We start from the raw sequence: 25,235 nt of genomic DNA on the forward strand, positions 1-25,235 counted from the left end.
GCAAAGAAAGGGAGGAAAGGAGATGAAAAAAAGAGGGAAGGAGCAAAAGAAAGAGGGAGGGAGGCAGAGGGAAGGGGGAGAAGGAAGAGGATATAGATAGAAGAGGGAGGGGACAGGAAGGAATATGGAGGGGTGGAAGGGGTAGGGAGGAAGGATGATGGGGAAAGGAGATTTAGGAGAGGAAAGTGGAAAGGGATATGGTAAAATTGAGAAGAAAAATGGAAAAGGAGGAAATGGGGAAGGGGAGGAGAAAGAAAACGGAAGAGAGAGAAAGAGAGAGAGAGAGAGAGAGAGAGAGTGTGTGTGTGCGTGTGTGTGTATGTGTGTATGTGTGTGTGTGTGTGTGTGTGTGTATATGTGTGTGTTTACTGTACTTATATGTTTTACGAAAATTTAATTGAGATAAAGTAATATGTTTTTATCCATATTAATTAACGCCTTTGAATATAAAACCATAACTAACCTTTTTTTTAAAATACGTAAATTAATCGAGTTTTTACAGTGATGATAGATGAAAATATACATGAATATAGATATACAGATAATTATATATACATACATAATACACACGCATTCATACACAAATATATTCATACACATAAGATAATCAAGTAACTTCATTTATCTTCACTTATGTCTTAAAATCGTAAGTTAGTGTTTGCATAATAATAACTTAAGATAATTTAAATCATTATGTTAAGTTCTTGAAATACAAAAACTCATTAACTCAAAATAATGAAATGAATAGCGCCTCACAAGCACTCATTAACCTGGAACAAGTCACAGCAGTAAAAAATATATATATATATGAGTGTTGCGTGGACTTACTCACACGAATACACTATTTATGGTCAAGTAATCAACCCAAGGAAATAACTAGTTGTGCTACTTAACACCTCTCTCTCTCTCTCTCTCTCTCTCTCTCTCTCTCTCTCTCTCTCTCTCTCCACCTCCTCATTTTCTTACTTCTACTACTCCCCCATCCTTCCCTTCTCCTTCTCTTCGTTCTCTTCCTTCCCCCGAATCCCCCACCTACCTTCCCTCCTTCTTACAGACAGACACACACACACACACACACACACACACACCACTTACACACGCACATATAAAATAACGCCAACATTCAGACATCCGCTTTTGCAACAATGTTAAAATCAGAACATGTGAAAATGCAGAACGATCTTGCATGCAACATTGTCAACGGCATGGAGTTAGAAGGAACTGATGCTCAACTATTGCAATAAAAACATCTCTCGTGTGATGGGAATATTTATGAATCCCTTATGACGAAAGCTGGAAATCTGGCGTAAAATCTGTGTATCTAGAAAGCTTACGAGAAAATCTGGAAATCTGAGGTAAATTTGTGCATGTTTTGAAATCTTATGATAAAATCAGGAATTCTGTCGTAAAATCTGTGCATCTAGAAATTTTACGAGAAAATCTGAAAATCTGTCGTAAGATGGGCATAATTTATAATCTTACGTTATCGTATCCTCAGTATATCTATTAATCTTACGACAAGATCTGGGAGAACATATACAGTACTTCCATACGAAAAAAAATACATTGATGTAAATTAATATAAACTCAAAAATGTCGTAAGACTAACAGTGCCGATGTATATGAGACACGAGTCGCTGATGTATATAGTTCAACAATAAACATTTAAACTGATGTATATTTAGAAGAAAAAATAATTTACAATAATATCCATTTTATTAAAGCAAATAAACATTTTCAGCAATGAATAATTCGAGAAAAATATCGACATCAATTTATATTTTGACCAAAAATTCGATAAAAATAATAATTACAATTAATTTCGACAAAAAAACAACAACAACAACAACAACATATACATCCCTGAAGGCTTGGACAAAACACTCAACAAGTGACAGATATTTGGCCTAAATCTCACCAACGAGAGATTATATCGTCACGCTATCGTCTTACGAGATGTGTGGAGAAATGTGTACATCTCTATGATACGGTGAGTTCAACAGTGTCAGACGAGGGGGAGGGGGTGCTGGGGAGGGGGAGGGGGGCTGGGGAGGGGGCTGGGGGAGGGGCTGGGGAGGGGGCTGGGGGAGGGGGGTGCTGGGGAGGGGGCGCTGGGGAGACTTGGGGATAGGGGGCGCTGGGGGGTGAATGAATACTAGTACTTGATAATGTAGTCGAGTGTTAGCCAGTCACCCAGATGGTGGTGCTGTGGTGATGGTGGTGTTAGAGGTGGTGATAGGGATGATGGTGATGGTGGTGGTGGTAGTGGTGGTGGTTGTAATGGCGGTGTTAGTGATGGTGATGGTAGTGGTGGTAATGGTGGTGATGGTGATAGGATGGTAGTGATGGTGATGGTAGTGATGGTGGTGGTAGTGGTAGTGATGGTGGTGGTGATGTTGGAGATTGTGGTGGTAGTGGTAGTAGTGGTGGTTGTGGTGGTCAGCATGGTCGCCTCGGGCAGGGTGAAGCTGTGGGCAAGTTTCTTTGCGCCATTTGCCTCTGTCTACGCAGCAGTAATTGTGAACCTGGATGTTAATCGATTTGCGGATCGTATTCCGGGGTAATGGTTAGCCAGTGCAGTTGGTGAGTTGTCCGGTCTTCTCGGACTATTCCTTGACACTGGGTCATGCAACTCGTTAACTTAGGGTGTGGTTGTTGTGTTGGCCATCCTCGTTACACGAGGGTCAACCATCATTATAGTGGTGGTGGTGGTAGTAGTAGTGGTGGTACTAATTGTGGTAGTGGTAATAGTTGTGGTTGTGATGGTGGTAGTATTACTAGTATTACTTGTATTACTAGTTGTGGTACTGATGGTGGTAGTAGTGGTGGCACCACAATGGTTGTGGTAGTGGTGGTGGTAATAGCAGTAGTGGCAACAGTTGTGGTCGTGGTGAATTAAATTTTTAAATATTGTTACAACGGCTAGTTTTATGTGCACCCCATAATCATCCTGTGATCAGTAGCGCGAAAAGTGTTACAAAGTAAAAGTTACAAGGGGTGTGTATAACAGACTCCAGTAGTCAGGATATTATGGCATTGAGTGTTACAGAGTATTACCAACACGTTGTTGGTTTAGTTCTGTACATGGAGGTTGACTTATTCACAGCTGCGTGAGGCGGTGGTGGTGTGATGCCATATGTCTGGTGGTGGTGATGATGGTGGTGGTGGTGGTGGTGATAGCAGTGGTTATAATGATGACTGTGACGGTGAGTGTGAGAGCAGTGGTTATGGTGATGATGGTGGTGGTGGTAATTCAAATATAGTTATGTAGAGAGACGATATAGGTATACAAAGGTAGATACAATATAAATTTCTACAGGTAAATACGTTACATATATACAGGTATATAAACAGAAGACATAGACAGGTTGCTAGACACAATATCTTCCACAACTAGACAAACTATTGATGTACACTGTCGATTTATCATGGTAAATATAATGTAAATTCATAGAGGTAAATAAACAATCAATTTACACTGGTACAGGTAATATACAGAGACAGGTAAAGGCCATTTAGCTGTGAGTATATACAGTAGAAGTAGAGAGAGAGAGAGAGAGAGAGAGAGAGAGAGAGAGAGAGAGAGAGGAAAATCCTTATTATGGTTTTTTTTCTTATTTGCTATATTTATCTCTCTGATTTGTCTCAGATAATCTCTCTCTCTCTCTCTCCTTCCACCTTCTTCCTCCTCTTCCACCACACTCCTTTCCCCTCTCCCTCCCTCCTTCTCTTCCTCACATCTCACCCTCTTTCATCTTCTCCTCCTCCTTCCCCCTTTACCCCTCACCTTCTCCTCCTCCTCCTCCTTTTCCACACACCTCTCCGTCTTCCGCACCCCTTTCCCACCCTTCCTCCCTCCTCCTCTTCAACCCTTCCACCACCCTCCTGTCCCTCCCTCCACTCCACCCTCTCCCTCCCTCTCCCTGATTTGCGGTAGGGCAATTTCTGTAACTCTATTAACTGTCTATTTATACCTCATTAGCCCATTCCCATTCAGTCCAATTAGCCTAATTAGACTTCCTTTCATGATTCACACTGATATTTAACAAGGTATAAGCCGACGTAGTGTACCCTCTCTCATCCCACTCACCCCAACCCTCTCCACCACCCCTTCCACTCCTTTAATTAATTACTATCGTCACCCTACCCCCACCCACCCCACCTCACCACCCCTCCCACCCCCACCTCCCACTCCCCACTCCCCACCTCACCACCCCCTCCCACTCCCCACCTCACCACCCCTCCCCACCTCACCTCCCACCTCACCACCCCACCCTCCCACTCCCACCTCACCACCTCCCACCCCACCTCACCACCCCTCCCACTCCCCACCTCACCACCTCCCACTCCCCACTCACCACCCTCCCACTCCCCACTCACCACCCCCCACTCCCACCTTACCCCCCCACCTTCAATTATTTTGCAATTGCAGGTGAGTTTGACTAATTGCTCCTTCTTCTCCTGTCTGTGTTTGTTTCGTGCTCGTAAGGTTTAATGTCCGTGTAGTTGGTGTGATGGGTTGTTGAGTCATTCATGCTCCCTCCATCCTCACCTTTCCTCCTTCACTTCTCTACCTCCCTCCATCATCACCTTTCCTCCTTCACTTCTCTACCTCCCTCCATCCTCACCTTTCCTCCTTCACTTCTCTACCTCCCTCCATCCTCACCTTTCCTCCTTCACTTCTCTACCTCCCTCCATCCTCACCTTTCCTCCTTCACTTCTCTACCTCCCCCATCCTGCATCCACAGCATCCACTCCATCCTCTTCTCCACCCCCCACCCCCCCCATCTACACTTTAATAACAAAATAATGATAAAAACTAACTTAAAATTCCTATATGTTAACATTTTAAAGAAAGTTGGTGATTGTGTCATTTTGATCTAATTTTAGCGGTGTTACGAGATGTCGGACAGGTGTGTCTCTTCAACACAGGTGTTTAATTAGATGCAAGGTGAGGGCAATGGTTTAGGGCGTGAGTGGTGATGAGTGAGATTATGTAGAAGGTAATAATAATAATAACACAAATAATAATAATAATAATAATAATAATAATAATAATAATAATAATAATAATAATAATAATAACACTAATAATAATAATAATAATAATAATAATAATAATAATAATAATAATAATAATAATAATAATGTCTGCGATTACCTTAAAAATATACAATTAATCACCTGGAAATTATTCATCCTAATTATCAATTATCATTCACACCGGAACTAATTATCATAACGCATAAATTATCATCCAAACAAGAATTGACCCATAAATAATTAACATCCACACTCAAGCTAATTACCATATCTAATTAGTTAACATCTACTCTAGTACTAATTACTATTGTCAATAAATTAGCATATGAATATAGGAACATTAATTGGTTAAGGAACTAATTAAGACGATTAATTTGACTTAGGGATAATAACCCTAATTACAGGTACAATTAGGGGTCATTACGGGCTCGCATTTGTGGTGTAAGGGTGAAGATAGAGTAATTAATACATGGATGGATGGATGGATGGATGGATGGAGTTAGCTGACTATCTGGGAGCAAGGTAGGCGAGTGTACACCAACATACGGTCATCCAACATGGACAATTATTTGCTGAAAGTCGTTCATGTATCACAAATTCCTTTAAGGTGAATGAATTATATAAATTATATGTAAATTATATTAGGATTAACACGAAGATTGTTATTTTAATTGTTAGTAATTGAATAATCAGCTGTTATTCATTATTAGGAAGCATGTTGTGTTGTTCATAATGCTTGTATGTGAGGGGATGATCTTGACCAAAGTTGATTTTAATTAGAAATACGGTAAGCGGGTACTCTATCTCTCTCTCTTTCTTCTTCCTTCATTCCTTCTTTCCATCCCTCGTTTATTCACTCACTTCCTCGTTCCCTCACTTTTTTATTTATCTCCCTCCTTCTCTCTCCTCACGTTCTTCCTTCACTTATCACTCCTTTCCCTCCATTCTTCATCTTACTCCCTCCCTCAATCCTTCCCTTATTGCCTCACTCCCTCACATCGCTAATCTAAACTAACCTAACTCAGCGCTAACATAACATAACATCATAACCTAACCCAGGTATCGCTAGGGTGGTTAATCATCAGGTGAAATAAACTGAGGTGTCTAATCTCCATGTGTTCCAGTCATATTATTATATAAATTAATATATTCTCCTTGAAGAAATTATAACCCGCTGCCCCTGAGTATTGAGAGACTTGGGTATATATCTCCCAGTATATCGTTCAGGCTAAAAATAAATAAAACCCCAACTAATTATATAAAAAGTGTCATACACCTTCAATATATTTAATACAATGCGGCTGTTAAATCATACACAAAATACAATCACACACAAGCTATCATAATATACAAAGTGCTAAACTATATATCCAAACATTCACTACAACACAACAACAACACCATCCATCTTTGTCAAGTCTTATGTAAACTTCACTGCCTTGTGTTGCGTTCTATAGTCTTGTTTTCTTAACTCTGCTGGACACAGTTGTACCACGACCTCTTGTGTTTGACGATGTTTGTGTTATTACGTTACACCGAGATGAAGGTATTAATTAACGCTGACGATATGACGTTTCAGCCAGACAGGAGTTTCATTCTATATTACTGACTTAATCGAAATATATACCTGACCTGAACTGAACTGCAGCCTCTGTTGATCATCCAGGTCTTGATGATTCCTTACAGCCTATCAGATAACTGTGAATCATCTGATCTCCCACGAAACTTTACCGTATATCTGTAACTCATGGTTAGTGATGATCAGGTGTAAGAATTAAACAATCAAGGATTTTTTTTACCTGTTTGTTTGGGAGTTAATTAGAGCGAAACCTGCCGCATAGGGTGTCAGTTGTGGTTGGTTGATGTGTGTGGGGGAGGGAATGGCATCAATAGCGTGACCAATACGGGGTGCTTCGTAATCATCAATCAGGAGGGCAATAAATGATCCACACATGTTCACTTTGGGAAGTAATGAGCTTCTAATAATTTGTCACCTGGCCGGGAGACTCAGGTAGCTGTTGCCGACATTTACTCCCGATTATTATTTCTCTACCATCTCCGTTTGTTATTTAAACCAAGATGGAGTGTCATAGGTGTACGGGAGGCGGCAATTTTCGACTGATGTGATGCAATACTCGTGTGGATTACTGTTTACCTCGGCGTGTTAAATCAAAAGATGGTTAATCTCTCCTTAATGAAGGTAATGAGGACCAAAATGACCAGTGAGGAGCCAAATGTGTTGACGGCCTCCTGACATCACACCGACTCCGCCCCCGACAACCAGCGAGCCCCCTTGGTGGAGGACTCGCGCTTTGGGCGGAGTCAGGATTACAATCCGAGGAGACAATTGGCTGGGGCGAGGCGGTGGGCGGAGTGAGAGGGATTAGTGGGTGGAGTAGAAAGGCGGCCATCACAGTACGCCAGTCAGCGGCGTGAACCGAGGAAGCCAGTCAGTCAGTCGAGCGCGAGCGTAGTGTCAGTACCGTAGTGAGGTAGACCTTGTGGACTGTACGTACCTAACTACTCACACTACCCTCGTTTTGACGTTTGTGAGTGGCTCAAGATGACGGTGGAAGTGTGCACGCGCGTGGGTGTGCGGGTGTCGGCCGCCCCCGGGGCTATCAAGGACGAGTCACAGCCTGGAGGTGGTAACTCCCCCGCCCACGAGACCTCAGAAGCCCCAACACCCAGACCCAAGTTCATGATCACAGACATCCTCGCCCAGCACAAACCTCCTCCTCCACCCATCTCCGTCCATAACGAGGCTATAGCGCCGCCCACGCCCTCGTGCATAGAAGAACCCAAAGATTTGAGCCTCACGAGGGGTCCTCCTCACGCCGAGGACGACGACATAGACCTCGAGGGCGACGCCAGTCACGACGAAGAAGACCCAGATAACAACGACACAGGTGAGTTATAAAGAGGTTTCCGCCCCTTCCCCCAAGGTCCTCCTCCACACGTTTCCTCAGATAAAATTTCAGTTTTGTCAAATATCTCCCTCGGTGTCTGTCTCGACTCAATACAGTGTCTTGTGTATGTCCCTTAAAGTCACGGTATTCCTTGACACATGTCCCACACATATTAAGTTTTCACGACACATTGCCGCCCGAGACAAGTTCCTTGCTTGAAGACATTCTGTATATCCCCCGTCGTCTCTCCCTGTCTGTTGTGTTCTTTCATCTCTGAACACATTTACCCATCTCTTTAATCCACCACCACCGGGATAACTCCTCCTGATCCTCACATGAATAATTACTTCCTTTAGTCTGAGTCACAGTACAGTACATTATATATCCAGCCAGTTGTACTTAATACATCATTGTTACCTTAGTCTGTACAGGTAAGGCCAATACACCTGTATAAGGTTGCATGTAACTTCAACATAAAATATCCATTATTAGTATAAACACGCTGCTATTTTGCCGTAAATGATTATTTTTTTCATAATGAACCCAACGAAAGTTCTCTTAACTACAATCTCAGGATATATTCATGTTAAATTAGTTAACATGGATTAAATTAGATGAGTTCGTAGTGTAAATATATTTTCTAAGACTTTACGACAAATTAACGTGTCGGGTCCTTGTTGATGAGAGTATAAAGTTCACGGTAAAATATCTCCAGGCTCAGGTCTACTGTGTCTCTCCAGCAGGTAAAATAAGGTGAGTTAGTCTTGATGGGCTAATTCTTAAGAGGTTATGCTTGATGTTGTCCGTGTGAGTGTTGGCCATGGCTCATCATTTTTTCCCTGTTATTATAAGAGACATCAGCTGGTAGGATTTATTTTTGTCATTTGTTATTTTTGGTGGTGAAATTCTCTCCTGGTGGTGGAGGTTCACACACGGGCTTCAGGAGGCTACAGGGGTATTCCAAGTAGTGAAATACCCATGAGGGAAGAGGAGACTTTTTGCCTTGTACATGATACTGGTCTGTAATGGTGATTATACACCACAGACGTTGATCATACACGACGGGCGCCACGGACGACGGGAGTGGCCACGGACGACGATCATAAACGACGGACGCCACGGACGACGTTCAGTACGATAAAGTAAATTCTCATGTATAGTTCTGTGTGTACCCGTAAACACGTTCTACACATCTATGTATTAATTGAGGAGATGGTCCAGTGCAGCGGAAGTTACACGGTAGCGGGCAGGTGTGTGCTGCACCTGCAGTACCGCTCTTACGTTCCCTGACGCTGACAATTTAATCTAAAATAAGTATAAAATACAGGTACAGTAATTTACGTATGGCGACTGTAATTATCATGACACCAACACAAACTCTTATTTCTTGGTATAAATTACAGCTACATAAATGTATATCTCGTGACTAACATCGACACAAGTGGTGATTTTTAGTATTAATTCAGATACAATAATTTGTGTATTGCGACTGTATCATCCAAAATATTAGCACAGATTAGGAGTTATAAATTACAAGGCGTTGTAGCCTCCACGCGGTGACTGAAACATGAGGTACTATTGTTGTTGGCTGAATGATTCTTCAGAGATTCACACGATAATATCTTCCTTTGAAAATTACGCTGAGACTGTAGATGTGATAAAGGGCGTTCTCTCATCGCTAGTCACTGATAAATGTTAACTACAGAGCTGGGAAAATCCTGAGAGAGTATTCTTAAGTTGTCTCATGATTTGTGGTGGTCGCCGTAGCTGTGAGAGGTAAATACGACACATCCTCACTGTGTCGGGAAGGTGTCTTGATATTTGAGGAAATTTTTTTAACGTCTGAGAATTGGTACTCGTCTTATGGCTTGGTTACACGGTATATCGGCAGCTGTTTGTATACCACTAGACGCTCGAGCATTACTGTCCAACGTTCATAAAATTCCTAAAATTTTTTGCAAGTGTACAGTACTATATAATATACAATAATATACATACAGGATAAAAAAAAATACATATATACTGTATTTTAATTTCTACCGGTCACAACACCAGCGCGGACAGGACACCAACTAATACAATAATATTAGTTAAGTCATTTAGGACAGGTGAGACGAACATAGGTGCTCCGACACACTTAATAATTCACCTGGATCATTCAACTCATCGTCAAGGGAAAAATAGATTACCAATACTCTGTCTACTTACTTACTTCCACTGCTGTAACGTAAATAACTATCTTGTCACACTCCACTCGGATGATCAACACACACACAGGTAACAACCCAAATTACCTGATAACATCCCCAGGTGACACAACCAGGCGTTTGTATACATCCAGAACCACTCAGTCGCTCGTGTAAAATGTATACTACCATCTGTCACCCCTATTAGTATTTAATATAGTATCCTCCCCCCTCTCCTCTCCCCCCCCTCCTCCTTTATATAATATTGGTGTAGCAGAAATGTATTATGTTCTCGCGTCCGTTCGCTATATACAGCTCACACTAATACCTTATGATGTTTACCTATTATTTGGCATCCTTATTAGAATTAAATATTGAAACACACATAAGGACACACGCACACACATAAGTTTATACTTACATACACACACATATACTTACACCCACACATAAATATTTTCTCGTTTCCGGACTTTTATTGATATATATTTTTTTAATCTATATTTACATGTATATATATATTAATACATATAGATCTAAGAGCCTGTTATAGCTATACGGCGTCTGATCGTTTTAAGTCGGTATTTCGATTATTTTTAGTATTAGTTAATGTTTTATAATTTGGCTCGGTGGGTGGGTGGGGAGGAGGGGGATTAGAACACCTTAAGGGGAAGGCTAGGGTGGGGGGGAGGATGACGTAGGGGTTATGGGGAGGATAGATCTGGTGTTGGAGATAATATGGGAAAGGATGGAAGGGGGAGATGAGGTGGTAGAGGTAATATCGGGAGGAGGTAGAGTTACTATGTGGTAGAGAGAGAGGGGAGGAGGTAGAGGTACTATGGGGAGGGGAGGAGGTCGAGAACACATAGGGGAGGGTGAACATAATTACCAGGTGTGGACAGGTAAAGCTACCCAGCCACTGTGGCAAGTGTCTTTTATTACAAGGAATTATTATTATTTTTTTTTTTGCTCTTCTGTTGCAGCTTCCATATTGCGTGTTGGAGATTGTGTGTATTTATATGTCGGTAGGAGTTGGGTGTATCAATGTCCGCTACACTGTTGAGAGAGAGAGAGAGAGAGAGAGAGAGAGAGAGAGAATTGAGCCGTAACTCAAGATGACATGAATCACTTAATTAAGGTACAGTTTTCTATGGCCTAATCATCGTCGCCCTCCTTCACCCCCCTTTACATCTGACTCTAGCTCTTGTTTTGTGTTCCCGAAATTAACCTTCCAGCAGTCTGTACCGTTTGCAATGTTCCAGGAGTCAGTTTTCCAGTATTCTACCAATTTGTGTCCAGATTCTGCAACTGTGTGAAACCTGCCACGATTTTTTTTTTCAATTTCCTCACTTCAGCACCTCTTCTCGTTTGGAATTCCAAGTATGATTTTATGGAATTATATTGGGTTTAAAGATTAAGGCTCTCTAGTTACTACAACTGCTACTCCTCCTGCAGGCGACGACGACGACGATGGTAACACACACAAGAGCAATTATCCACTGGCCGGCGGCTCCATCAAATATTCGTCATAATGTTGATACTCGACAGCTATACATTTATTTCTCGTGAATAATAAAAGATCGCGTGTTTTGGCTAATTTGTGACGATTGTCGGAGGGCCCGCAAACTAACCCCTCCCCCCCTCTCCCCTGGGCGCCCTCCTCCTCCAACAGACACACACACACACACACACACACACACACACACACGGGCGCAAATCCCTTACCAAAGTGTTATGCTTAAGTATTATTTGCCCCATTATATAATTGTAGTGTATTCCTCTCCTCACCCTGGCCTGAGTTGAGGTTCTTCCCACTATATTATTTACTTCTCTTTATTTTCACATCTTCTTCAGGTCGTTTAGCTGGGACGAACTACTCATGAAACTGCATATTTAAAGTGAATGGATCGTTTGTGTTCATGAATTGTTTACTTTAAAGACGTACGACTCAATGAGATAATTCATCGTTGGGAGAGAGAGAGAGAGAGAGAGAGAGAGAGAGATTTGAATATAATATCTACGCGTATATCACAGAGTACAAACAGGTATGTGTGTTTTAGTTTACTACCCCAGCAATTGTACCTGTCCCTCCCGCCCTCCTTCCTTCCCTCTCACCCCCCTCCATCCCTCTCATCCCCCTCCTTCCCTCAGACGACCTCCCTCTATAAGTAACTACACCAACAACCATCATTATCACGAAAGTTAAGACGCTCAGGCAAATGAGTTGTAAATTAACCCAAGCACCTGTCTTCTGTGATATTTTTTCAGGTAATTACAGGTGTGTTAATTTGTATGTCTGTGTGTGCGTGTGTATTTGCGTTCGTGTGTGTGTGCGTGCGCGCGTGTGTATGTTTGTATGTGTGTGATTAATTTTATATTTTATCCTTTCACCTCAGCTATCATTCTCCCCTCCCTCCCTCACCACCAACACTATCCCTTCGTCCTCTTCACTCACCTTTATTTCACTCCTCTCTTCCTCCCTTCATCACTCCCCGTTCTTCCTCTCCACCCTATAGTACCCTTCACTCCTCCCACCGCCTCCACATCACCTCCTTTACTTATCCTCACTCCCCTCTCACCCCTTCCTCACCACCGTCACCCCTCCTACCCTGCACGCCCTTCACACCACCAAGTACGTGACCCCCCCCCCCGAGAAGTGAGTACAAGCCCTCAGTTGCGGAATATTTCATCACAAGGAGCGTAATTTCCCAGATTACTGACAATCATCGAGTTTGTTGTCCCGAGTAGTGTTGTGCCTCACGAGACCCGCCGGGAGTCCTGAAGACGCTCTTAAAATACGAATATTTTCATCGTCGTCGGGAGGAGTTATCGTTTGGGTGTGGTGGTGAGTTGAGGTGTCCTTGGGGGAAAATTCTAGTAATGGCAGCTGATTTTACGAGTTAGAATCTCTCCTCCCCTCCACTGCCCCTGCCCTTGCCCCTCCTAGTGCTTGTCGTTTAACCATCGCCTGATTCTAAATGCAGTTTTATGGGCCGTGTATCACTCCCTCACGCGTACAGCGCTACCTCGCTCATTGTCTAAAATGTTCATTAAACATATATCGCTGGCTTTGTGCCTCAGCTGTCTCTGGTATTTTATTATTGAAATATTCATGCAAATGAGCAGTCACCAGTCCTCTCTTCTCGCGCCAGGTAGTAACTGCCGTGATATACGTACCTGTCATTTCGTCATTATTCTCGCTGCGGTGCGACTCGTGGTCCCAACAAAGCAAATCTGACGCGGCGCTCTGAGGGAATACATATAGAATAAATCTTTGCGGTCGCTAGATGGAAGTCGATATAAGTATTTCTCGACCTTGTGATTGGACGTGGTTTAACATGGTATTAACCCCCCTCCACAGCAGGGTACTGGCGTTGTTGGTAATACGAAACGATTGTCCCGGTAAAGCGAGTGTTGTCTGCGGTGAAGTGTGGTTTTTATTCATCTTGAAGCCGAGTTTTTGATGGTGAGTGTGGTGTTGTAGTGATGGTGCTGGTGTTGTAGTGTTGGTGATGGTGCTGGTGTTGTAGCGATGGTGCTGGTGTTGTAGCGATGGTGCTGGTGTTGTAGTGATGGTGGTGATGTTGGAGTGATGGTGCTGGTGTTGCAGTGATGGTGCTAATGTTGTAGTGATGGTGCTGATGTTATAGTGATGGTACTGATGTGGGGTGGTGGTGGTGGTGTTGTATTGATGGTGCTGATGTTATAGTGATGGTGCTGATGTTGGGGTGGTGGTGGTGGTGTTGTAGTGATGGTGCTGATGTTATAGTGATAGTGCTGATGTTGGGGTGGTGGTGGTGGTGTTGTAGTGATGGTGCTGATGTTGGGGTGGTGGTGCTGGTGTTGTAGTGATGGTGGTGTTGGAGTGGTGGTGCTGATGTTGGGGGTGGTGGTGGTGGTGTTGTAGTGATGGTGCTGATGTTGGGGTGGTGGTGGTGGTGTTGGAGTGATGGTGCTGGGGGGTACCTCCATCCTCCCCTTACTCTAATCTTCTTCCCATTCCTTTTCATCCCTCCATTCCTCTCCCCCGACCCTTCCCCCTTCCCTACTCCAACCTTCTCTACACCCCTTCCGTCTCATTTCCTGTCTCTCCCTTCTTCCCACCCTGGTACGATTCCCTCCCTCCTTCTCCCTTCCTTTTCCTCCAACCCTTCCTGTCTCTCCCTCACTCATTCTCCCTTCCTGTCTCTCCCTCACCCCCTCTCCCCTCCTTCTCCCTTCCTGTCTCTCCTTCACTCCCTCTTCTCTCCCTAACCCCCTCCCCTCCATCTCCCTTTTTCTCACCCTCCCCACGACTGTTAATGACCAACCACCAACACGCCTGTAAGTAATTCACCGCCAACAACCCAACTCACAGCTTCATGATTGGCCAACGAGCTGACACGAAGGGAGGGGTATAATGATCTTCTAACGAGCAGTGAACTGAAGCACCCACTACCCTCCTACCCTCCCCCCCTATCCCTCTCCCTATTCCCTTACTCTCCTTCCTCCCCCTCCTCCCAATTCTCACCCTCCTTTCCCTCCCTACTGCCACCACCAATTGTAACGACCCTCCCCTCCCCACCCTCCCCTCCCCACCCGTTGTTCTCCCCTTCCCTCCTTCTCCCCAACTCGGCGATTATTTTTTTGTGTATCAACGATGTCATTACCATATCATATTGGGATTTATTGTAGTGGGTGTGGGTGGGGGGAAGGGATTTCTTAAAGGATTAATTCGGCGGGTTTTTTTTACTATTAATTTATTTATATATCTTTTGCGGTGTGTGGAATTGTTTAGTGATTTATTTTTGGTTCGTGATGATTGTTTAGGTAATTAAGTATTGCAATTGTTATACGGGTGGTTATTATTATTGTGGTCGTGGTTGCCGTAGTTCTTGGTGTCGTTAGTACTGGAGGGAGACACGCCTATTTACAGCTCTTGATTTACAGCCGTTTACAGCTGCCGTGTCCAGGGTTCGGTCGATGACTTATTTACGCTCGTTTCAAGATTTATGTATTTACAAAAAAAATATTTACAGTTATTTTACAACCCGTCTATCGGGGAGTAAAATAAAATAACAATAACATCAAGAATATAATAATAATGAGTGATTCTGAAAATAGCGACAACGATTATGGTAATAATAATAATAATAATGATTCGAAAAATAATAATATAAAAAAGTTAAACATGGGACGAAATATGATAATAATAATAAAAATAAAGGTAATAATAATTTATATCAAGACTAACACCTAAGGATCCACCTGTACTGTACATTATACATTAATTGAAATCAATTGAGATTTCGCTATGATTTTTTAATTATATAGGAAAACAACAATGATTTACAGTGCTTATAAAAAGTTATTAATCGAACTTAAAATTTTACGTCACCTTGAAAAATTTAATTTTAGTTAGAAAAATAAAATTTCTAGCGAGATAAATTATTAATTACGATATAAAATTATTAATCTAATTATATTTTTTTATGGCTTACAAAATTTGACAAAAAATCGGGTAAGCAATAAAATTTCTGTCCAATAAAGAATTCATAGTCAAAGGGTTAAACCATCTCCACCAAAGGGTTAAACCATTACCCCTTACTAATTTCTCCCCTCCCCACCAGCACCACCACCCCCTACACCCCCTCCCCATCATCACCCACCCCTTACCCCCTCCCTCACTCTCAGCACTGGGCGGAATATAATAGACCCCCCGTCTTGTGTCAGGTTATAGGGTCTAGGTAATATAACATCCGAGTTCTGGCTGTCAATTAAAACAACTTCCGTCTTCTGAGCTCCGTATCACCTTACCGACACACACACACACGCGTATACCCACTCATGTAGCCTCTCACCCATCGACCCTCACTAACACACACACACACACACTAACACACACACACACACAAGGGGGGGGGCGATTTTGCATGCTTGTCCTCAGTAAGTAGATGTTTACTCGCGGATAAACACCACATTAATATTTACGGAGGTCGTGAATGACAATGAATCAGACGTGAAGTGGTTTTTGAGGGAGGGGTGGTCACTGTTCCCAATATGTGTATAGGGTGAGTTGGCTCTCTCTCTCTCTCTCTCTCTCTCTATCTATCTATCTAATAAAAGTTTGTATCGTGGATGACTTTGTTGCTATAGGTCAAGCTTCTGTCCCGGGTTACTGAGACATTAAACTTTAATAAACTATATTGAGATCAAAGTCCGTTAGTGTCCGTTAGTCGTCAAATCTCCATCTTACGGATTCTAAGGAGACAGGAATCCATTATATTGATGGTTTCACAGTAAGATCAAAAATTCTTCTCGTCTGTTATCTGCTACATAAACTTGACAGTCGATTTTGTTTTAAGTTTTAGACCGTACACATCATGGGGAAAAGTTCAAAATTCCTTTCTGTTGTGATTTCAGAACTTTGGATGGAGGAATCACTTGAAGAACCTCCACCCTAGTTTGTTTCACCTAACCTAAAATTATGTGGGAGAGGTGGTTTGGTTAGGATAGGTTAGGTTAGGTTGTTACAGGTAGGTTTGGTTCGGTTAGCACTAGGTTTGGCTAGGATAGGTTAGGTTACGTTAGATTTAGTTAGGATAGGTTAGGTTAGGTTTAGCTAGAATAGGATAAGTTAGTTCAGAGCTGGAGTGGAGAGTCTTCATATTAGGTTATTCTTTGCCGCGTGTTACCAGAACGAAACAACATAAATAATATTCATATCGTCGAAAATCAGCATCAGTTTCCTAGATGACTGGGTAGGAGGAGGAGGTAGGATTGGTAACAGTGAGACCCACAGATGAGCGGCACTAATCGGAATCAGTCATATGGGTTTATGGGTAATGGGGGATATGGGTAGAGGGTGACGCTCAAGTAGGGTTTATGGGGTGATGATGGGATGGGGTGGGGAGGCGACACTAAAGTGGCTGCATGGGGAGGGAGAGAGGGGGGGAGTAGATGCGGGGAGAGGGAGAGTACAGTCAAACCGCATAGATCGGATGTGGTCCAGACGACAGAGAATAGCATTAGACGGGATGATCTGTGTCTGGGGTGTAGAGAGACGAATAAGGGAATTTAAAGGGATATCGGGCTAGGGGATGAGGGAGGGGGGATTAAGGGGAGTGGTTGTGGTGGTTCCGGCTTAATGCGAGGATATTTATAAGTGGATTTTAGGCACGTGCTATATACATCCGTAAATAAATAAATATATAAACAATTCCTAAACATTTCTAGAGATTGGATGTGTTATTGTAGTCTCACGTTTCGTCACTTTTAGAGATTGTTGCATGCAATGTGTTACTCGAGTGGTATTTGGAAATATTGACGGGCTATTCGCATTCTGTGTAATTTTCAGTATTTTGGTTTTCGATGCCTTATTTTGCTCGCGTTAGTTCAGGGTTGTATAAATTGTTGCAGGGATGTTGCAATGTTCATATCACTATCATGCAACATAAGGTCCTTAGTTCATTATATATTCATGTGATCATTGTGCCGGTAGCTCATTATGACTCGTTACATCATCTTACTGGTGACTCATTTCCAGATCATTATAACTGATCATTGCACTAGTAACTTGATGATGAGTAATTGTGATGAGTTACAATAGTTTAATGATGACTTATTTACCTTCACACATCATCGTGAGGTCATTATGGCGTCATTGTTACTCATCACTCCATCGCTTTCCATAAATGTCCACTAATAACGCATCCATTTCCACTCCTCCCCCCTCTCCGTCATTCCCTACCCTCCCTCCTCCCCTCCAACCCTCCCTCCACCCTCACTCCCTACCCTCCCCCCTTTTAAGTTCCTGACACCCGTGTTAAAAGGATCAGGGAAGGGCGGCTATAATGTCCCTTCCGCGCGTACACACACACACAGGGATTGACAACGCTCCCTTCTTCATTTTCTTCCTTTGATAGGAGAAGGGTAAAGGTAAAAATCGTTCTTCCCTTCCTCCCTCCCTCGCTCCCTTCCCTCGAGGGGATGAAGGGAGGGGAGGCGGCCGGAGGAACATACTGCCCGGTTTATATAGACTTGGGCGTCAATTGGTTTAAGAGAATGTAATGATGAGGTTATGTGTGTTGAGTGAGGTTAGGGCAGTTAGCGCCCCGAGGGGGAGGGGAGCTAGTAGGGGACTGTGGTGGTTGTGTGATTTAAATAGGATACTTGTTAATGTATTACTTTGTTGGCGTTCCGGTCACTTTCAGTCGTCAAGTGTTAATGATTGTTTTCTTTCCCTCGACAGACAACGTTGAGGGGTGCGCGGACGGGTCAGGACCGCCGCCGTGCAAGAAGCAACGGAAGGCGCGGACAGCGTTCTCTGACAACCAGCTGCAGACGCTGGAGAAGAGCTTCGAGCGTCAGAAGTACCTGAGTGTGCAGGACCGCATGGAGCTGGCTGCCAAGCTGAACCTGACCGACACCCAGGTCAAGACCTGGTACCAGAACAGACGGTAAGTTTCCCCAAGTCATGAGATGTTACTATGACAGGTGGTGAATATCCCCAGGTGTATAATTTAGGGAAGGCAGCATCACTGCTTAGACTGGTGGTCCAAGACATTTACTGACATAAGCGTTGTATAACACTGTGTACCAGCATGAGTGTGACCACCTCCTCTTCCTCCTCTCGCAGGACCAAGTGGAAGCGCCAGACGGCCGTGGGTCTGGAGCTGCTGGCAGAGGCTGGCAACTACGCCGCAGTCCAACGTATCTACAGCACGCCGTACGGCTGGCCTTACCCGCCTCAACCCTCTGCCGCCGCCGCTGCCGCTGCCGCCGCTGCACTCAGCCCCGCCGCCTCCGTCGACCTTTACTACCGTCAGGCCGCCGCCGCCGCCGCTCTACAGAAGCCCCTGGCCTACCGTCTCTACCCCCCTGGCCTGCCCATTCTGTCCCCGATGCATTCAGACCCTCTGAGGGACGCTCTCCGACCCGAAGCCCTAAGACCAGAGACCATCAGACCTGAGGCCCTAAGACCGGAACTCCGCCACGACGCCCTGAGACACGAGATGCTGCGTCAGGACCTCCGCTCAGAGACCCTGCGACCCGAGGCGCTGCGACCGGACGTGCTGCGCTCCCTGGCCTGCTCCATGGCTGGTGGTTCCCCTCTGGTGGGCTCCTCCCTCACCGTGACGGCCTCTCTTCCTTCCTCACCACTCACCTCCCCTCTTTCCTCCTCCGCCTCTCCCTCCCCTCTATCCTCGGGCGGGCCACTCTCAGCGCCGTCTTTGCCGCCTTACTACCGCTCGGAGGCCGCGTCGCAGGTCTAAGAAACAACTCTCTCCTCCTCCGCCCCTTCCACCAGAGCCTCCGTTTCCCTCTCCCACCCTCATCATTCTCTCTCTCGCACACACACATATACACACTCACATGCCACTGCCTCATCCCTCACTGAATCATTCCACATCACGGAGGCTCTGTGTCTGTAAATATTATATCTACCGTGTAATCCCAGTGCTCATTGTACATAGGAGTGTTGTCATATTCATGGAGTCAGTATGTGAGGCACTATTTTGGGCTAAGTTGTTCCCTCTGTCTGACTTCTTGTCCTCCTTCACCTCTCTACGACAAACCCATAATTCATCCCTAGACTTCCAGTCCCAACCAATCTACGACCCCCACCATCCCACCTTGGATACCCACTCAACCTATCTACGACCCGACCCCCCCCCCTCCCTCCATCCCTCACCTCATCCTCGTGAAGAGTCAAACACTATAGGACTTGTATACGAACTAGGTTGTCCTATAGCCTATATCCTCCACCTATGATCCCTCCTCCCCCGCCACCCCTATCTCCTCACCCCGCCACACCCCTATCTCCTCCCCGCCACCCCCCTATCTCCTCACCCCGCCACACCCCTATCTCCTCCCCCGCCACACCCCCCTATCTCCTCACCCGGCTTCGACCCACCTCCTCCTCATCCCACTTATTTCACGATCAAAGTGTACAATCCAGATTCTACACCCAGAGGACACGAGTGTACTTGAGAGCACTTAAGTTCAACCACTCGTGAATCTGATCATTGTATTGTTACGGTGGTGTTGTTATGGTGAGTCGAGTAGCAGAGGAGAGAGTGTGAGTGTGTGTAGGGGAAGTGAATACGATTTAACCCTATCACTTCAGACCTCCTCCTCCACGTTCTCCTCCCCCCATCATGACGTCGACCTTGTGCTCAGCTGCTAAAAGAGTCGAAAGAACAATAATATATACATATATTTTTTTTTCGTTTGTAAAATTGTTGTACAAAGTTATTGGCCATTACTTGTGATATTACTATTTAGTTTTTACAGCACGTTTATATGATGTAAATAGGTAATTTAATTTTTGATGACTTACAAAATAGCGTGTAGACATGATAGGACTTTTGTTTACAATATATGAAGGAGGGATGGCTGGCGAGGCCCTCAACACTATGTATTTTGATGTAAAATTATCAATAAAGAAATTATTGGAATATAGGATGTTTTCATCGCCTCGTAAATTATTATGTAAATGACTCATATAATTAGAGAAAATATATAAAACAATGTATTATTATTATTATTATTATTATTATTATTATTATTATTATTATTATTATTACATTATTAGCTTCTAGGAATTGTTTTGTCGTTTGAATTAATACATAAATCACTCCTATAATTACAAACAAAAATTACAATATGAATTATTTAAAGATGATCAAATATACAAAGTTATTTATGAAGGAAAATCACGCGAGGAAGATTGTACCCGAAGGAAAAAAATTAATATTTTTTTGGAATAATATTTTGAATGTTTTAAAATGAATAGCTGTTTTATGAACGAACTTTGAATAATAAATAACAAAATATAAATAAACTAGAACAGTTCAAATAAAAATATATTATAGTTAATTGTGTCCTGACATGAAAGAACAGAAAGAACACAGAGAACATTGTGCCTTCGTCAACAACAGGATATGCAGGTAACAGCGCCGAACCTGGCAGTGTACAGGTGTAAAGTAGTATTATCAGCTTTAATCTATACAGGTAATCACGCTGAAACCTAAGAGTGAACATCTAAATATTGTTCTTCAAGATTTAACGATTTTTTTTTACTTCATCTACATAATCATGGCAGGTAAGAGTGGTGGGAATAAAAAGCTAAGCATTATTTTTATCAAGGTGTTAACTGCTATTATAGAGAGTGGTGGTGGTGAAAATGGTAGCGGTGGTGAGGGATGGCTGGTGGTGGTGACAGTAGTGGTGGTGTTAGTGAAGACAGTGGTGGAGATATGGCAGCAGTGACATTGGTGGTAGTGTTGGTGATAGTGACGGACAGTGGTGGTGGTGGTGATGACGATAGTAGTGGTGATGACGATAGTGGTGGTGATGACGATAGTGGTGGTGATGAAGATGACGTAGATCAAGGGGGTGGACGGTGACTGGTTAAATGGGCCCTATATTAACCTGGCCCTCGTCATACTGAACCTACAGGTGTTAAAAGGCCCCAGATTTAGCGGGCCCTAGTTCAAAACGGTTCCCATTATCAAAGGACCTTAATTCTTAATGGGGTCCCACTACTAATGGGATTCAGTTGTAATGGTGAAGTAAGGTTAAGTCCCTTTTAGAACTTATGGCCCACTAGGACTTAGAGCCCATTGGGACTGGGGCCACACATGACCTGGAACAGGCTAATGGAGGCTTCTGTGTTGTGCTATATACACACACACACACACACACACACATACATTCTCCACTGATATTAAATAAAAACTAAATAAACTAACCCCAAACAACGTGCACACACGCCCACGACCACGCACGCCTACTAACCACGACATATCACGCCCACACACACCACCCCACCTTCTCATACCTTGCCAACACACCCCCACCTCCTCATACCACGCCCTTACACACCTTCACCTTCTCATACCACTCCCACACACACACCCCAACCCCTCATACCACCCCACACCCCCACCTCCTCATACCACGCCCATACACCCCCACCCCGTCAACCCGCCCACACACCCCACCCTCATGCCTCCCACCCCCACCTCCTCATACCACGCCCACACCCCCACCCCCTCATACATAATATCCTTACACAAACGTGGTTATTAAAGTTCACTAAAAGATCATCCTGAAGCTGTCTCTTATCATAGTTCAGCAGCCGGTAAGAGATACATGAATATACACGTCCCATCTTCTTCTCTCTCTAATTGTAAATATTAAGAGGAGGAGGAGGAGGAGTTCAGGAGGAGGAGAAGAATAAGACAAAGACAACGACAACAAAACAGTAACAACAATAAAGAATATCACCACTATCACCATCATCTACCACCAACACCATAACCACCTCCCACCACCACCATACTACCACTAACATACAACTACAACATCACCACCAACAATACCTTCACCAACACCATCAACCACACCTACTACCACCACCACCACCACCACCAACCACACCAGCCACAACCACCACCAACCACACCTACTACCCACCACCAACCACCACCACACCACCACCACCAACCCACCTACACCCACCACCACCACCAGCCACACCTACTACCCAACCACCACCAACCACACCTACTACCCACCACCACACACCTACACCACCACCACCTACACCCCACCACCACTACCCACCACCAACACCACCACCACCAACCACACCATACCCACCACCACCACCAACCACACCTACTACACCACCACCAACCATACCTACTACCACACCACCACCACCACACCAGCCACAACCACCACCAACCACACCTACTGCCCACCACCACCAACCACACCTACCCCACCACCACCACCAACCACCAGCCACAACCACCACCACCAACCATGCCTACTACCCACCACCACCACCAACCACCACCTACCTACCCACTAACACCACCAACCAACCTACTGCCCACCACCACACCACCACCTGCTACCACCACCACCACCAGCCACAACCACCACCACCAACCACACCTACTACCCACCACCACCACCACCAACCACACCAGCCACAACCACAAGCCAGTAAGAGCTACATTAATATCCACACCTCATCTTCCGCCTCAAATGGAAAATATTCATTTATGTCATTATTATACATAAACCTGACTGACATTTTGACTCTTTGAGTTATTGAAATATTTTTGATTGAGTGTCGGGTTGTGTTTGTTGGTTGACAGGTAGACAGACAGACAGACAGGTAAACAGGTTCATAGACAGGTAGATGGACAGGCAGGAAGACAGATAGATAAGCTGTCGGAGTTTAATAATAATAATAAAAATAATAATAATAGTAGCACACACACACACACACACACATCCACACACACACACACACACTTCCACACACACACACACACACACACACACACACACACATTCCACACACACACACACACACACACACACACACAGACACACACACACACAGACACACACACACACACACACACATTCTCACACACACACACACACACACACATTCCCCACACACAGCACACACTCCACACACACACACACACACATCCCCCCCCCCCACACACACACACACACACACACACACACATTCCCACACACACATTCCCCACACACACACACACACACACACACACACTTCCACACACACACACACACACACACACATCACCCCCCCCCACACACACACACACACACACATCCCCCACACACACACACACACACACATTCCCACACACACACACACTTCCACACACACACACACACACACACACACACACACACACACACACACACACACACACATTCCCCACACACACACACACACACACACACATCCCCACACACACACACACACACACATCCTTCGCTCGTTATAACAAAATCAACGCCAAACTATTGACCATAAATGAGGTTTATTATGTTTGGACAAGTTTATAATTATGTCCTATTAAATTTTCATAATGCTTTTGAATGTTTATACGATAAGAAATAATTAAATATGGCTATTTTGAGGGGTTAAGTTAGGTTACTTTAACTTTTGTTACGTTAGGTTAGTTTAGATTAAGTTTAGTTTCGATATGTTGGTTTAAGTTGAATTAGTTTAGATTAGGGTGAATTAGGTTAGGTTAGGGTGAAATAGATTACGTTAGGTTCGATTAGAGTGAATTAGGTCAGGTTTGGTTAGGGTGAATTAGGTTAGCTTAGGTTAGGGTGAAATAGATTACGTTAGGTTCGATTGGGGTGAATTAGGTCAGGTTTGGTTAGGGTGAATTAGGTTAGCTTAGGTGAGGTTAGGTTAGGGTGAAATAGATTACGTTAGGTTCGATTAGGGTGAATTAGGTTAGGTAAGGTATAGATGATGTTTTACAATGAAGGTGTGGAATTAATAAGTAATAACTAAAAAATGCCACAAAATATATTTAGGTTTAAAAAATATATACTTGTAGTTATGAATTAAATATAACGAAAACCAAAGGAAATTTTGATAAAAAGTAAAATTGAAACAAACAGCATAAAATTTCATTCTACTATTTACTGATAAAATTAATAATATAATAAAAATAATCATTAATATAATTTTATGGCAGGATAACATAATTAAAACCTTAAATAATCCGAGAAACAAATCATTTTAACCGATGTCTCTGTTTCTAATATCTATAATAATAAATATAGAATTATTAAGTGAGAAAGAAGACAGAAAGACTTCAAACCTAAAATATTTATTATAACTCTGTCAAAAATCCCACTGTAGAAGACACCAAAATACAGACAGACGGGAACACTGTAGTGAAGATTAACTCATATATTAAGAATTTCTATTTAATTATTTTGTTATAATTTTCGTGGTATTGTAGAAATCCATCACGTGGTATTTACATGTTGGCGGCAGCGGGTGTTGTATTTATTTACATGTATACCGTTGTTGAGTGTGTGTGTGTGTGTGTGTGTGTGTGAGAAAAGCCTAGGTCAGATATATGTATAATGTATATTGTCATTCACTTACACACACATATAAAAATACCTCTCCAATACTGACCTAACTCCTGGCTGTCCTGACTTGACTGATCGTATCATTTTCTCGAGTAAGGAAGGTTATGTGTATTTTGAGGGAGGGATGTGTGTTTTGAGGGAGGGATTT

At 43.6% G+C, this 25,235-nt stretch overlaps 1 protein-coding gene across 1 annotated transcript; it reads left to right on the top strand.

Moving 5' to 3' along the window:
• Positions 1–7,471: 7,471 nt before the first annotated feature.
• Positions 7,472–19,906, top strand: LOC121860285 (barH-like 1 homeobox protein). The gene is made up of 3 exons (XM_042357361.1): positions 7,472–7,952; positions 18,369–18,576; positions 18,756–19,906. The coding sequence occupies exons 1-3, from the start codon at positions 7,607–7,609 to the stop codon at positions 19,390–19,392; spliced, it is 1,191 nt and encodes a 396-aa protein (XP_042213295.1). The 5' UTR covers positions 7,472–7,606; the 3' UTR covers positions 19,393–19,906.
• Positions 19,907–25,235: the final 5,329 nt, after the last annotated feature.

This window comes from Homarus americanus, unplaced genomic scaffold (genome assembly GCF_018991925.1).
Source record: "Homarus americanus isolate GMGI-L3 unplaced genomic scaffold, GMGI_Hamer_2.0 scaffold54742, whole genome shotgun sequence".
Classification (NCBI taxonomy): Eukaryota; Metazoa; Arthropoda; class Malacostraca; order Decapoda; family Nephropidae; genus Homarus; species Homarus americanus.

What these genes read in the sequence shown, in the direction of transcription:
- LOC121860285 (XM_042357361.1), top strand. Translation starts at nt 7,607, where the DNA reads ATGACGGTGGAAGTGTGCACGCGCGTGGGTGTGCGGGTGTCGGCCGCC. An exon ending in CCCAGATAACAACGACACAG is followed by an intron (nt 7,953 to 18,368) that starts GTGAGTTATAAA and finishes TTCCCTCGACAG; the next exon opens with ACAACGTTGAGGGGTGCGCG. An exon ending in ACCTGGTACCAGAACAGACG is followed by an intron (nt 18,577 to 18,755) that starts GTAAGTTTCCCC and finishes CTCCTCTCGCAG; the next exon opens with GACCAAGTGGAAGCGCCAGA.